Source organism: Haliotis rufescens, unplaced genomic scaffold (assembly GCF_023055435.1).
Source record: "Haliotis rufescens isolate VD_foot unplaced genomic scaffold, xgHalRufe1.0.p SCAF_4, whole genome shotgun sequence".
Taxonomy (NCBI): Eukaryota; Metazoa; Mollusca; class Gastropoda; order Lepetellida; family Haliotidae; genus Haliotis; species Haliotis rufescens.
This window is the reverse complement of record NW_025964112.1, coordinates 63700352-63716870: the sequence shown is the minus strand read 5'-3', so window position 1 is coordinate 63716870 and position 16519 is coordinate 63700352. Positions and strand designations below refer to the sequence as shown.

At 43.0% G+C, this 16519-nt stretch overlaps 1 protein-coding gene across 3 annotated transcripts in view; it reads left to right on the top strand.

Annotated features, from left to right (window-relative positions):
* Window positions 1-2816: 2816 nt before the first annotated feature.
* The window catches only part of LOC124112199 (FYVE and coiled-coil domain-containing protein 1-like), a 41197-nt gene continuing 27494 nt past the window's right edge, over window positions 2817-16519 (top strand). For all 3 annotated transcript variants that reach the window (XM_048381653.1, XM_048381654.1, XM_048381652.1), the window contains exons 1-8: window positions 2817-3020; window positions 4865-4968; window positions 8362-8481; window positions 11891-12003; window positions 12344-12447; window positions 13273-13416; window positions 13646-13724; window positions 15370-15483. In XM_048381653.1, the coding sequence (XP_048237610.1) occupies window positions 4893-4968; window positions 8362-8481; window positions 11891-12003; window positions 12344-12447; window positions 13273-13416; window positions 13646-13724; window positions 15370-15483 (750 nt within the window). In that variant the 5' untranslated portion in view covers window positions 2817-3020; window positions 4865-4892. The remainder of the gene's footprint in view (window positions 3021-4864; window positions 4969-8361; window positions 8482-11890; window positions 12004-12343; window positions 12448-13272; window positions 13417-13645; window positions 13725-15369; window positions 15484-16519) is intronic.

Genomic DNA, 16519 nt, shown 5'->3' with positions numbered 1-16519 from the left:
GGTCCATCTGACATGGGAGCGCCCCAGTGTGAATCTGGGTATCCCACTCTGACTTTGACATCGGTGATGTTTATTCTCAGACGGCGGACGGTTGCAGAGTAAACACACCCACACCTTCACATCGCACCGCCGATACGGGCACTGGAGTTAAGAGTCGATCTGCCACAGTGTGGCAGTGTTGACTGCGCTGTCAGGAGTCCCACTCGCAGAACACGTTCGTGAACCAATAACAACAAAGGAGGGGACGTTGTCGAGAAAATCACAACAAATATATTTTGAATATAAGATTTCAGGAAAGAATACGTATATTACTCTTCAATAAGTTCAATAAGACACGCTTATATAAGTTGATTAAGAGCGAAACCTGAGGAATCCGGACGCAACTTTAAATCGACCGGATTAATAGGTGTCCTGATTAACGAATCATGGATGCTAAGTAATGTTCCTTTGGTTAAATATAATACTTGCTGGGAAGGTAGAGTTTTCAGGCTAACGGGGTCCGTACTAACGAGGTATTTGATAATCAGAAATTAGTCATCCTCGATTATCCAGTGTATTATATGCATAATCGAGGTTGAAAACAAGTTTGATAATCAGAACATCATGAATGGTCATTTTCGTAAGCCCGTAAATAGCATCGGGTACTTGAGACATGTACTGCATTGAAGCTCGTGAATATTCGGTTAGAATTAATCTTCAGCAACCAAGGTTTGTCGTAAGAGGCGGTGTTGGTCAGGCTCGTTGACTTGTTTGATGCATGGCATTATATCCTAATTGCGTAGATCGATGCTCATGATGTCAATCACTGGATTATCTGGTCCAGACTCGATTATTTACAAACAGCCGTCATATAGATGGAATATTGCTGAGTGCGGCTTAAAACAACAAACAATCCAACCACATTGAAACCACCAAGTCAGTTCATGGAAGAGAGCTCTTGAAGAAAACTATGGTACCACCATCCCAACAGTTTGGGTCGGGATTTCTACATATTATCTTTAGTGCATATATACTCACACGCAAAAGAAACGCATGTCGAGTATGCAGTATACATGTTATTTATTTTCAATAGTAAAGACAAGAAATACTAATAGGGCAAGATTGACAAATATTTGACTGAAGACAGTTTAATGGATTAAAAGGCAGATGACATTATTCTTTTTTTCAAATGTTAAGGGCTTACACAGTTTTGGGTCAATACCCAAAATGTCAGTCAATACCTGGTGTGACCACCATTAGCATTGATCACTGCCACACACCTCCTGTACATTGAGTGGATCAGACGATTTGTGAAGGCCCTAGGGATCCTCCTGCACACATCCAGTGCAGCTGTGCGTAGTTGATCGGCAGTTGTAGGGACTGGGCGCCTTTGAACCCCATCCCACAAGTGTTCAATGGGGTTCAGATCAGGGCTGAGGGCTGGCCACGGTAGAACACGGATGTTGTGTTGTTGCAGAAAGGCCATGGTAGCTCTGGCAACATGGGGACGAGCGTTGTCCTGCTGGAAAATGTGTTGTTGATGTTTTGCAAAAAATGGAACAACGTGGGGTCTGATCACTTGGTCGATATGCCGCTGAACAGTGACGCCGTGTCCCCGACCTTGACCAACATTCAGAAAGCACATGGGTCCAAGTCTCGCATTAAGTCCAATCCCTGCCCATCTCATGACGCTAGGTCCACCCCATGGATCCCTTTCCACAGCGTTTCTGTCAGCGAAACGATCACCTCGACGCCGCCAAATTCTGACTCTTCCGTCTGCATGGGAGACACAAAAGCGACTTTCATCAGAAAAGATGGTACGCCTCCACTCACGATGACGCCAATTGCGATGACCCTGTGCCCACTGAAGTCGTGCTTGTCGATGCCGTTGTTGGAAAACAGGACGACGTGCTGGTCGGCGACATCTGAGGTTGTTGGAACGGAGTCGTCGGATCACAGTGTCCCTGCTGTGTCGATTATGTCTTCGTATGGTCTGTCGAGCACTTTCACTTGCAGCTAAGAACGGATGTCGACGGGTAATCTGCCGATCTTGTCGAGGTGTGGTGACCCTAGGACGACCGCTCCGAGGAAGGTCATCTGTGGTCTGTGTTGCATTGTATCGATGCAGGAGACGGTAAATTGTGGTTATGTTAACGTTGAAATGACGGGCAACATCTTGGACAGACTCTCCAGCAGCCTGGTTTCTCTGAATTTGAGTTAGGCGTGGCATTGTTGACCAAGGAGTGGTAGGTCCAAGAATCGGCCACAGTTTTATACCCACTACAGTTCGTGACAGTTCGTGCATTTTCCATTTCGCGAGAAATGGGTGCATGATACCCACATATTCATTGAAATGGTACGTTTTGGCGATTCGTTTTTTATGTTGCGTTTTTACTCGGGGCTTACAAAATGCAACCAAAAATATTGATAACACCATCAGGCTTCACTACATGCTAAAACTCGTATCAATTTATGGTTCCGTGTTTGTTACCTTATTGCTTAAAACCACTTGCGTTTCTCTTGCGTGTGAGTATATATATATATATAGATACCTTATTTCCTCCGTTGTAATCCATATATTGTAATTATTTACACAGGTGTTTTTGTATTTTGTTGCATTTCTCGATCTCAATACACATGGGCATATTCCATTGTGTATTGTAAACTCTTGATACACCCGCATACCTATATTAAGACAAACGATACTATCATTTCAATCTAATTTAAGTAATTTAGTTACTTTCGACTGATTTTATGAGCGCATCCGTACATTCAGTGCTTACAGAGTTACCTCCCATATACTTACTCTCTTCGCCCATTTGGTGGAAACAGTGTACAATGACAACAAACCAGGGGTGTAGCATTTTGTGAACAGAGGTTGTCGTGTGACTTTGGTGGTTCGCGACGGCAGATTTACTATTCGTAGTAGCTGAAAATGAGATGAAAACATTTCCTGAATATAATGATGTGATAATATTAGCAGGAGTCAAAGCTGATTGCCTGTGATGCATGACCTGACGGCCCGTGTGACTGGACTTCAGGTAGGACAGGGGTCCTTGTTCCTCCGTCTCAGTGGGGGGTTGGACGAAGGGAAAGACCACATGAATCTAGATAATAACATGCACTATGAAAATGCCCTCTATTGGGTGGATATGGTATCTTATTTTTACTGAAAACGCTAAGGGGTGTCAATCACCTTTTCAGGGGTGTTATTGAGGATTTGATAGGTGTTCTGTATCAAGTTCAAATTAACAACGTATCATTCGCAACTTACATTGCACTGAAGGAGTCGTTGTCGGCACGGGGACTACAGATATGTACCCCAGGTACGTTTCTGTATGCATCAATATACCCGAGCCAAAATCAGAATTCAACTAGGTACCCAGTACCCTTAACGGTACCCAAACTTGGGAATATTATTATTTTCTATATTCTTATTTTTTATTTTACCAAATTAAAGGCACAATTATTGACTATTCCCAGGTTCTATCAAACATACCCAAAAACCTGGAAAGATGCAATTCGAAATAATAACATTACGTTGTATAGTCAATATTTAAATACAACTTTGATAGACTTACTTGTAGAACCAGAAATTTAAATTATTATAATACTATAACTACAACAAATCCCCCAACAGTATGTGAAAAATGGGATATCATTCTTGACTTAGATATATCATGGAAAGATGTTTTTATCAGATACAGAAAATGTACAAAAAATGTAAAATTACTTGATTTTCACTATAAATGTATTCATTGCATCTATACAAAGAAAGAACTTCAAAGCATGAGAATTCTCGATGATGATCTATGCTCTTTCTGTGAAACTAATACTGAATTCTTACTTCATGTATACAGGGATTGCAAGCATGTTAAAGAGTTTGGGGCCAAAGTAAAATGTTTTCTGAATGCAAAATTAGAAACCAATTGCACACAGTAACAATACAGACAGTTTGACAGAAAATGGTTACATTTGGCAAATGAACTGTCTAGTAATATATCTCACTATTTTGAGCATGAACAGTTTCCACTAATGTGCTTTAAGGATTGAGCTTCACACTTAGTTAATGATGACCCCAATAAGCACGGCAAACGTAGCTTGCTAGTTTCACCACCTGTTAACATGATATTGTACACCTGTGTCCTGACTAGCCAACTATAATTTGCTATTTCTGTATATGTATGTAACCTACACCTAATAAGTATAATGTTACATGTCATGTAACTCTATGTGACAATATGTAACATCATGTACTAAATTGAATAAGATATATTAAAAAAGAAATATATTTACCGTATTCGACACCCCACTCTAATAAGCACCCACAGCGATATTTGCTTATCTATTGGCTGGTGAACAATTCCAACTGGCACCGCTTCCGATTGATCAATGTACACAAGACTTATTTCTATGTGTATAACACACACTCGTGTGTTATACGCACCCTTAATTACGGGCAATTCAATTCTGGAAAAATATGTTTGTCGTGTATAATATGCACAGACTTTTCTTTTGTATCATTCAGGCTGTCAGCATAAACCTCGAAATTTACCATCTTTCAACTCTGGTTTTTTTTTCACCAAAATTCTAATAAGAGCCTCCTATTTTTAATTTTAAGAGCGCCCTGGGCACTTATTACGTCGAATACGCTATTATTTTTTGGCTATTTTCTTAATGAGGTCATTTACAATAATTAACATTTTTGACTCCAGTGAATATGATCCATGTTCCTTATCATGCTTATGATCATTGTAGCACAGAATTAAATTTATGATTAGAAGCACAGTGAATAATATTCACTTGGTAGGTTTGTGTAGAATTTAGTGAAATAAATGCAGAGAGTCTTTTCCTGGTTCCGATTTTATCTTGCTCATCCCTTTAGCTGAGGTAGGAGAGCCAGATACAGGAAGATGTCAGCATCTGCATCAGCACAGCGGGTCGCTGTACCCACCCCACAACACCACAAAATAATCCAGGATATACAGGGTAAGTTCTGTTTGATTTAACAATATGGAACATCAAACTATATATTCATTATCATTGTTTTATTCATGTTATTTTTATCACTGACTATACATCCTTCCATGGTTATCCTGTGTGTTTTCCTGAGTATTTGTGGGCTGCGGAGGGAAGTCCTTATCCTGCCAGATATTCAGGTCGTACTTCAGCTGTCCTGTACATTGTATGTTGAGTAGTACTGGTTATATTGTGGCTTGCTCCAATCATGAAGTTATTGATTTTTCTTACATCATTAGGAAACCAGTATTATGTACCATATTTTGAGAAAAAAGTGTTAAAATGTAAACTTAGCACTGTTGTGCTTAATTACAAGTACGGATTTTGAGATCTGTATTTGTAACAACTCAAACAAATCTTAAAAGCTCCAACGAGGAGCTGGGACTTATTAGCATGGCTGGCTGCCTGTGAGCTGATAGGTAGTGCCAACAGCTGGGTACAGAATATACACAATCGTTTCATTAGTGTTGTATATATACTGAACTGCAAAAGAAACGTCACCATGGAAAGATATATGAGAAACATTTTTTTGTCCAAACACTGTAAACATACTTTGAGACGTATTGAAAAGATGAAACTTGGCAAAACTGATCATCAAGGTTGAAATTAAAGTGTCAAATGTTCTTAAAGGGGAAGTGTACACGCAAAAATCACTTTCTTTCTTTTTCTAAACAAAACGCAATTTTAGAATTAGTTAGTATCTGTGTTTGAAAATATACGCTCATTTTTTTTCACAGTGAAAGTAGGAAGCTCACAATAGTGTTAAAATGATATGTCGTTATGAGGCCTTCGTTTTACGAGCGAAACAGGCCTGAGTTATCCCCCTTAGATTATGACGTAATTGGTGCCAATTCAACTGGGTCCCTGTCTATTCTCAACGCAAAAGATATCAAGGACCAGTTTGCGGTAAAACAACATGGTCTACGACACACTCCGGCGCAGTGGTGACTCAGCATAACACAATTCTGGCTGGCATCTGAGACGCTAGAATCACAAAACTGTACCTACACCACGTGAAGCGGCTCTAACAAAGCATGATGACGTCATAATGTTTATCAATTGGCACCAATGACGTCATATTGCAAGGGGCATAAGCCATGGTGTTTTTGTTGTGGAAATAGAACACTTGGTAAATGTGAAAAATATAAATCGTTTTAATGCAAAAAATATGTTAATTAAATATGATGTTTTTATATTTTTGTCTATGACACTTCTATGTTAACACTTTTAATGTGGAAAAAGTACAAGAAAAATTGGTTCATTTCCGTGTGAACTTGCCCTTTAAAGTGAAACACAACACTAGTCTCTGAGAAAATGGCATCACAAGTCAGTATCTCGTGTGTCTGCCATGTGCCTTGATGACTGCCGGTGGTCTGGTACCGTTGTTGGAGCCTGTATATGGTCATTTCGTGGCTTTGAAATGCATTTGCTACTTGTCCAGCTTGCAATCGTCCATAGGCTTGGTGTCGCTGATTTCTTGTCAGCCTTGGCATGTGGTAGCAATTCAATAAGGAATGACTGTTATCCGATCTGGGTGGATTTTTATAGCGCAAGAAATGGGGGAATGCATGTGCATTTCAACTTGCACGGAACTCAGGTGCATCGGGTTACCATGGCCGTTGCCGTGATGCGTTTGGGCGATCGGTTTTATTGTCATCTGCTTTGTTGTTTTTTTCATCAAATTTCATTTTTCCGGACAACATGGACAAGGTAATGTTAAATTTTAGAAACTTTGACAAAAATTTCCCAGATATTTAAATGACAACTTTTCATGCGATCTTACTTGGGGTGACGTTTCTTTTGCGGTTCATTATATATACCCATTAGACTTGCACTTTAATATACTGGACAGTTGAGGATGTTATGCATGTTACATGGGTGTTTTCATCATGTTGGCCCTGGTGTAGGTCCAAGGTCTGTCATACTGGCAGGCTATATTGTCCTGTTAATCTCATATTACTGTGGTGTAGGTCCAAGGTCTGTCATACTGGCAGGCTGTATTGGCCTGTTAATCCAATATTGGCCGTGGTGTAGGTCCAAGGTCTGTCATACTGGCAGGCTGTATTGGCCTGTTAATCCAATATTGGCCGTGGTGTAGGTCCAAGGTCTGTCATACTGGCAGGCTGTATTGTCCTGTTAATCTCATATTACTGTGGTGTAGGTCCAAGGTCTGTCATACTGGCAGGCTGTATTGGCCTGTTAATCTCATGTTGGCCGTGGTGTAGGTCTAAGGTCTGTCATACTGGCACACTGTATTTGTCTGTTAATCTCATATTACTGTGGTGTAGGTCCAAGGTCTGTCATACCGGCACGCTGTATTGGCCTGTTAATCCCATGTTGGCTGTGGTGTAGGTCCAAGGTCTGTCATACTGGCACGCTGTATTGGCCTGTTAATCCCATGTTGGCCGTGGTGTAGGTCCAAGGTCTGTAATACTGGCTGGCTGTATAGACCTGTTAATCTCATATTGGCCCTGGTGTAGGTCCAAAGTCTGTCATACTGGCACGCTGTATTGGCCTGTTAATCCAATATTGGCCGTGGTGTAGGTCCAAGGTCTGTCATACTGGCAGGCTGTATTGGCCTGTTAATCCAATATTGGCCGTGGTGTAGGTCCAAGGTCTGTCATACTGGCAGGCTGTATTGGCCTGTTAATCTAATATAGGCCGTGGTGTAGGTCCAAAGTCTGTCATACTGGCACGCTGTATTGTCCTGTTAATCTCATGTTGGCCGTGGTGTAGGTCCAAGGTCTGTCATACTGGCACGCTGTATTGGCCTGTTAATCTCATATTGGCCGTGATGTAGGTCCAAAGTCTGTCATACTGGCACTCTGTATTGACCTGTTAATCCCATATTACCGTGGTGTAAGTCCAAGGTCTGTCATACTAGCACGCTGTATTGACCTGTTAATCTCATATTGGCCGTGATGTAGGTCCAAAGTCTGTCATACTTGCACGCTGTATTGACCTGTTAATCTCATATTGGCCGCGGTGCAGGTCCAAGGTCTGTCATACTGGCAGGCTGTATTGACCTGTTAATCTCATATTGGCCATGGTGTAGGTCCAAGGTCTGTCATACCGGCACGCTGTATTGGCCTGTTAATCCCATGTTGGCCGTGGTCTAGGTCCAAGGTCTGTCATACCAGCACGCTGTATTGACCTGTTAATCTCATATTGGCCGTGATGTAGGTCCAAAGTCTGTCATACTTGCACGCTGTATTGACCTGTTAATCCCATATTGATATGGTATGATGTTAATACTGTAATCGTTATTTGCTCCTGGTATTCAGACGTGATGTTAACGTATTTATTGTTTCTCTTCCCGGTGTTCAGGCTTGATGTTAATGCAGATATTTTTGCCCTTCTCAGAGTGCATCAAGCAGATGAAGGACGACTTCAGTGAGACAAAAGTCCCCGTCAATGATGACAACCAAACGCTCCACAGATTCTGTGCCAAGCTGGAGTACCTCTTGCAGGCCAACATGAAAGGTGAGGCAGTAAACTGCTGTAATAACGAACATACTTATAACCAACTGACGGATATCGTGAACTGTGTTTTGTGTGTCCCGGACATTTATATGTACATGATGTAATGTGTTTATGTGGAAGATGATATATCTGTTACCATGGTTACGTGCTTACATGGAAGGTAATATATCTGGTGCCATGGTTACATGCTTACATGGAAGTGGTTATGACTGTTACGAAACTTAGTTTCTGTTACATCCTGAGGTCCTTAGTTTACTGTGTATCTGTTACCATGGTTGCCGGCTTCAATGAAGGGTGATATATATAATGTTTGTGTTGCTATGCTTACATGAAAATCAACATGTCTAGCTATGTTTTATATCAAATTTCATATTTTTATTGTCCAAGTTTGTTATACCTGTTGGTTCACCATTGCTAAGGGGATAAGTTGTGTTTTTATTAAAGCACACAACACTCGATAAATCTTTTTTTACACTATGAATCAACTACTACTCTTATCTTTTTAAAACTCTGAAACATGCATCGTAGATCGTGTTAGGTAGGCAGAGCATGTACAGATGTGTTGGTCATCTTACCCCTACGACTCCACCTCAGTTAAATGTGATTGTCTTTAACGCTCATCAATTATTTAGACCCCAAAGGTAGCGTTCTAGCAAGGGGTCACTGTATGACTGTTATGGTTATTGGCGTGTAAGGAGATATGAGCATGCGAAAGGTCATTAACCCCTTACAATGCTAAACGGAAGACATGTTATTGTAGACAAAGCTGTTAGTTGTGTGTATACGAAACTGGAACATTGTTTCTTGTGGTAGCCTAGTGGATGAAGCCTTCGCTTGTCACGCTGAAGACCCAGTTTGATTCCCCATATGGGTACAATGTGTGAAGCCTGTTTCCAGTGTCACACCATCATGTTGCTGAAAAGTGTGGAATATTGCTAACAGTGTCATGAAACCAACTCACTCATGTTGTGTCTGTGTTGTCAGTTGTTATGGGATTGAACTGGGTGATACAACCAAGGTTTTACCTTGACTTACAAAAGTGGGGGTTCAGGAGCCCCAATAATCAATGTTAAGGGTCCTTGCAGGCAAAATGAGGGTCCTGTAAAGTAATCAAATGGTGTAGTGTACTGCATGTTTAAATAATTACTCTGGAGCCTGGAATGAATCAGTGATCATGTGGACAGTGGTCATTATTGATGGATGAAATAACAGACACCCATAACTATGGTTCTCTTGATGCGCTGAAGGTACAATGAATATTATTGTGCATATATTTTATGTCTGCATCCATTCTCTACATTTGTGTGTGCTGGACGCACGTTTGTGAGTCTCGTGAAACCCTGTACAACTTCAGTCATCGGAGGAGTAAAGTGTTGTTTGGATCAGACTTGGTAGCATTGCAGTAAGCCTGTGTCTATAAGCCTCCCAGTGTGTAGACCATCTAGTTAGGGGTTTGCTGGAGTGCCACGTGACCGCTAGCATTGCAATAAGCCTGTGTTTGTGAGCCTTCCAGTGTATAGACCATCTAGTTGGGGGATTGCTGGAGTGCCACGTGACTGCTAGCAATGCAATAAGCCTGTGCCTATAAGCCTTCCAGTGTATAGACAATCTAGTTGGGGGATTGCACGAGTGCCCTGTGACCGCTAGCATTGCAATAAGCCTGTGTTTGTGAGACTTCCAGTGTATAGACCATCTAGTTGGGGGTTAGCTGGAGTGCCACGTGACTGCTAGCAATGCAATAAGCCTGTGCCTATAAGCCTTCCAGTGTATAGACCATCTAGTTGGGGGTTTGCTGGAGTGCCCTGTGACCGCTAGCATTGCAATAAGCCTGTGTTTGTGAGCCTTCCGGTGTATAGACCATCTAGTTGGGGGTTTGCTGGAGTGCCACGTGACTGCTAGCAATGCAATAAGCCTGTGTTTGTGAGCCTTCCGGTGTATAGACCATCTAGTTGGGGGTTTGCTGGAGTGCCACGTGACTGCTAGCAATGCAATAAGCCTGTGTTTGTGACCCTTCCAGTGTATAGACCATCTAGTTGGGGGTTTGCTGGAGTGCCACGTGACTGCTAGCAATGCAATAAGCCTGTGTTTGTGAGCCTTCCGGTTATAGACCATCTAGTTGGGGGTTTGCTGGAGCGCCACGTGACTGCTAGCATTGCAATAAGCCTGTGTTTGTGAGCCCTCGGTGTAAAGACCATCTAGTTGGGGGATTGCTGGAGTGCCACGTGACTGCTAGCAATGCAATAAGCCTGTTCCTATAAGCCTTCCAGTGTATAGACCATCTAGTTGGGGGTTTGCTGGAGTGCCACGTGACTGCTAGCATTGCAGTAAGCCTGTGTCTATAAGCCTCCCAGCGTATAGACCATCTAGTTGGGGGTTTGCTGGAGTGCCACGTGACTGCTAGCAATGCAATAAGCCTGTTCCTATAAGCCTTCCAGTGTATAGACCATCTAGTTGGGGGTTTGCTGGAGTGCCCTGTGACCGCTAGCATTGCAATAAGCCTGTGTTTGTGAGCCTTCCGGTGTATAGACCATCTAGTTGGGGGTTTGCTGGAGTGCCACATGACTGCTAGCAATGCAATAAGCCTGTGTTTGTGAGCCTTCCAGTGTATAGACCATCTAGTTGGGGGTTTGCTGGAGTGCCCTGTGACCGCTAGCATTGCAATAAGCCTGTGTTTGTGAGCCTTCCGGTGTATAGACCATCTAGTTGGGGGTTTGCTGGAGTGCCACGTGACTGCTAGCAATGCAATAAGCCTGTGTTTGTGAGCCTTCCGGTGTATAGACCATCTAGTTGGGGGTTTGCTGGAGTGCCACGTGACTGCTAGCAATGCAATAAGCCTGTGTTTGTGACCCTTCCAGTGTATAGACCATCTAGTTGGGGGTTTGCTGGAGTGCCACGTGACTGCTAGCAATGCAATAAGCCTGTGTTTGTGAGCCTTCCGGTTATAGACCATCTAGTTGGGGGTTTGCTGGAGCGCCACGTGACTGCTAGCATTGCAATAAGCCTGTGTTTGTGAGCCCTCGGTGTAAAGACCATCTAGTTGGGGGATTGCTGGAGTGCCACGTGACTGCTAGCAATGCAATAAGCCTGTTCCTATAAGCCTTCCAGTGTATAGACCATCTAGTTGGGGGTTTGCTGGAGTGCCACGTGACTGCTAGCATTGCAGTAAGCCTGTGTCTATAAGCCTCCCAGCGTATAGACCATCTAGTTGGGGGTTTGCTGGAGTGCCACGTGACTGCTAGCAATGCAATAAGCCTGTTCCTATAAGCCTTCCAGTGTATAGACCATCTAGTTGGGGGTTTGCTGGAGTGCCACGTGACTGCTAGCATTGCAATAAGCCTGTGCCTATAAGCCTTCGAGCGTATAGACCATCTAGTTGGGGATGTGCTAGAGTGCCCTGTGACTGTTGCAGAGCGGTACTCCATGCTGGGTCGGAGGAAGGACTACTGGGACTACTTCGTGGACTGTCTCGGCTCCACCAAGGGCATCAACGACGGCATCAAATATGTCAAGTCACTGGGAGAGGTGTGTATCGTCATCAGCAAGGGAATGTGATTCTCAGACAAATGGGGGAATTCACGGGAAAGTATGGATTGAAGTTGAATATTGCTGGAACTATGTGTATTAGAATTATGGGAATAGATGATGCAGATAATGTTTGATATGCTTTGAGATCTGTATGAATGTTTGAAGCGATAAGTGGTCTCCTGTATCCATGGTGTACTGGCTGGATACTTTATGTATGACCGTGTGTGTAGCTACTAGAAATACTTACCAGTTCCCATGAGATGCCTGTATTGTGGATGTGTTAGATCCTTACTGTGTGTTTTGAAAGACTAAAGTCAGATTGATTTCTTTCTCACAGCATAAGAGTTCATTGGGAAAGGGCCGAGCATTCCTGCGCTTTTCTCTGGTTCATCAACGTCTCCCTGACACCATCCAGCAGTGTGTGCAGCATCCCAAAACAGGGTCAGTATACTGTGTCCGTAGAGGGGGGTAGTAATATCACACCAGTATCAGTATACTGGGTCCGTAGAGGGGGGTAGTAATATCAGACCAGTATCAGTATACTGGGTCGGTAGAGGGGGGTAGTAATATCACACCAGTATCAGTATACTGTGTCCGTAGAGGGGGGGTAGTAATATCAGACCAGTATCAGTATACTGGGTCGGTAGAGGGGGGTAGTAATATCACACCAGTATCAGTATACTGTGTCCGTAGAGGGGGGGTAGTAATATCACACCAGTATCAGTATACTGGGTCCGTAGAGGGGGGTAGTAATATCACACCAGTATCAGTATACTGGGTCCGTAGAGGGGGGTAGTAATATCAGACCAGTATCTATGCAGTTGGGATGGGCAGGATTTGGATGTGAGAAGGGTTGGACCAGTATATATGGGGTTGTGATATCGTTACTGAGGGTACCAAGATCAGGCCAGTTGCAAGGGATAATGATATCAGACCATTTGCCAAGGGTAGCGATATAGGCCAATCGCAAGTGGTAGTGATGATGGGCCAATTCCTGGGGGTAGAGAATATAGAATGTTAAATGAGCTCCCATGTAATACTAATTTTATACCATGAGTGAATAGTTCTGGTACCTGACAAGTGGACGACTGCCAGGAGAAAAGCAGCAGTACCTCCCAATGTATCAATAACACATAGTGGTGTGGCAGTGATCGTTAATGATAATCTACTGGTGAGGCCTGTCCCTCGGTATATGGTCATAAGCATCTACTGTGTTCAGAATGTTTAATAGAGTTATTGTCACAGGAATGTAACTGCATGTTCCAGGGAATGGTTCCACCCCCAGAGTGTGTGGTACCAGAAGGGGCTCAGAAGTGAACTCATCAACTCTCTCTATGACCTCACTGACGTGCACTTTGACCTCTCGCCTCGAGGTTATGACCTTGACACGGCATGGCCCTCATTTGCCAAGTAAGATAAAACAACAAAATGACACTAAAAGTTTCAATGACTAAAGTAAAAACAAAACAAAATCATGTCTCAAGTGTATTTTTTATCTGTATGTGTTAGATGGAGTCAGAATTAATGTGTCAATTTCAGATTTATTAACTTATGACTGATGGTACAATTTTAAGATAGATGATGAGGTATTTCCCCCTATGTGACACAGAGGTAATGCCTTATGTTTGTTTGTCCCCAGGAAGCAGGGAGGTAACTACACATGGAACCCACCCAGCCGGCGCTCCAGCATCGGCAGCATGGCCTCCATCAGCATGCAGGTCAGTGTCAGGACAACAACTTGCCCTCTAGTGTCAGTACAACAACTTGCCCTCTAGTGTCAGTACAACAACTTGCCCTCTAGTGTCAGTACAACAACTTGCCCTCTAGTGTCAGTACAACAACTTGCCCTCTAGTGTCAGTACAACAACTTGCCCTCTAGTGTCAGTACATCAACTTGCCCTCTAGTGTCAGTACATCAACTTGCCCTCTAGTGTCAGTACAACAACTTGCCCTCTAGTGTCAGTACATCAACTTGCCCTCTAGTGTCAGTACAACAACTTGCCCTCTAGTGTCAGTACAACAACTTGCCCTCTAGTGTCAGTACAACAACTTGCCCTCTAGTGTCAGTACATCAACTTGCCCTCTAGTGTCAGTACAACAACTTGCCCTCTAGTGTCAGTACAACAACCTGCCCTCTAGTGTCAGTACAACAACTTGCCCTCTAGTGTCAGTACAACAACTTGACCTCTAGTGTCAGTACAACAACTTGCCCTCTAGTGTCAGTACAACAACTTGTCCTCTAGTGTCAGTACATCAACTTGCCCTCTAGTGTCAGTACAACAACTTGCCCTCTAGTGTCAGTACATCAACTTGCCCTCTAGTGTCAGTACATCAACTTGCCCTCTAGTGTCAGTGCATCAACTTGCCCCCTAGTGTCAGTACATCAACTTGCCCTCTAGTGTCAGTACATCAACTTGCCCTCTAGTGTCATTACAACAACTTGCCCTCTAGTGTCAGTACAACAACTTGCCCTCCAGTGTCAGTACAACAACTTGCCCTCTATTGTCAGTACATCAACTTGCCCTCTAGTGTCAGTACAACAACTTGCCCTCTAGTGTCAGTACAACAACTTGCCCTCTAGTGTCAGTACATCAACTTGCCCTCTAGTGTCAGTACAACAACTTGACCTCTAGTGTCAGTACAACAACTTGCCCTCTAGTGTCAGTACAACAACTTGCCCTCTAGTGTCAGTACATCAACTTGCCCTCTAGTGTCAGTACATCAACTTGCCCTCTAGTGTCAGTACAACAACTTGACCTCTAGTGTCAGTACAACAACTTGCCCTCTAGTGTCAGTACAACAACTTGCCCTCTAGTGTCAGTACATCAACTTGCCCTCTAGTGTCAGTACAACAACTTGACCTCTAGTGTCAGTACAACAACTTGCCCTCTAGTACACATCTCAAAGGTCTTGTTGAATGTACAATACAGCCAGTACAACTTACCTAACTCCATACTATTTTCAGTCTACTTGAGTGACACTTTGGAGTAAGATTGTGGCTGTCATTCAAGAAAATAATACATAGAACAATTGTCTTTGTCTTGTGAAGTAACATATTTGTCTCATCTAGTGACCTGCGCCAACATATCAACTTTGCAGATCACTTGATGAGATAGACATGTAATCGAGTGCACACCGATCCATGGACTGGGATAATAATGGTTTCATTAGCACCATGACCATTGTCTAGGTGAATGGAATCGGGCACATAATAAATGAACTGCCCATTCATATTTAGATCACTATTTTGCCTTTTATGCCCAATGGAATCTGTTTCTGCAGATAATCGAGATCTTTGATGTTGATATTTACGTTGCGTTGATGTTTTGAATAGGTATTATTGATTGTCTGTCTGTGCCACAGGATACGTCAAGTCTGCTGAGTATGCCTCTCTATGCCGACAACTCCAGTGAGGTGGATAAGCTCACACAGGACCTGGAGACGTCCGAGACAGTCCGGACACAGCTCATGGACCAGGTCAGTCATAACAAGGGGCTTCAGTGCATAGAAAGGGTTCTCACAATGAACTCCATTTGTCAAGTGTCCCGACACCTCAGATGGTGGTAGCACTATGCCTATGTGTCTGTTCCAGTACAGTGCTAAGGTCATAAGGTCCCCAGTAGATGTCAGTGTGCATCAAGGTCTATGAAGCAAAATCCTGTGTGTGAGTGTGTGTGTGTGTGTGTGTGTGTGTGTGTGTGTGTGTGTGTGTGTGTGTGTGTGTGTGTGAGTATGTGTGTGCATGTGTGTGAGTATGTGTGTGCATGTCTTCTATATAATCATTCTCTTCTGCATGTTCATCATCTTACTGAGGAAAGCATGTCCACTAGCCGATATCAAAGCCTAGTTTCTACCCTTGCCACATCTAGGCCACTTTTCTTGGCTCGACCCTGGCGCCACCTAATGTGGGTCACAAGTTGTGCCCCTCGTAATGAAAATGCGATATCCAATCAGATCGCTGTTCTTATCTCTATAGCTTCACAAAGATGGCGACTACCATAGGTGACGATCTATTCGATCAGATAACGAAAAATTTCATACCTGACACAAAAGCGTCAGCAATCCTTGAGGGGTTTAAAAGATGAAAAACATTTTAATGTCAACAAAGACAGGCAGCGGTAAGTCACTTTCATTCAAAGGTGTACCAATCATATATGTTGATTTTGTGAAACGTTCTCTGATTGGACTATCGATATGTATGATAATCCAATCATATTTAGCACAAGAAAGTGAGCTTGATGTAGCAAGAGTGGAAACAAGACTTTGATAAAAAGGCTAGGGGATGCTTTTGCCTCTGGAAGATGGGAGTTCATCAGCACATAGCTGTCCACGTATGTTATGGGGTGTCACACGAGGGCCAGTGGCATAAGGCACAACACTTAGCTACCAGGATTTACTGATCAAGGTTTGGAATACAACATATTCTTGTGTATTTTTCAAAAAAGGTAAATATCTGCAACATGTTTCACTTTGGGCTTTTTCCCCCCTTTAGCTGTAACATGCTGTTGACAGC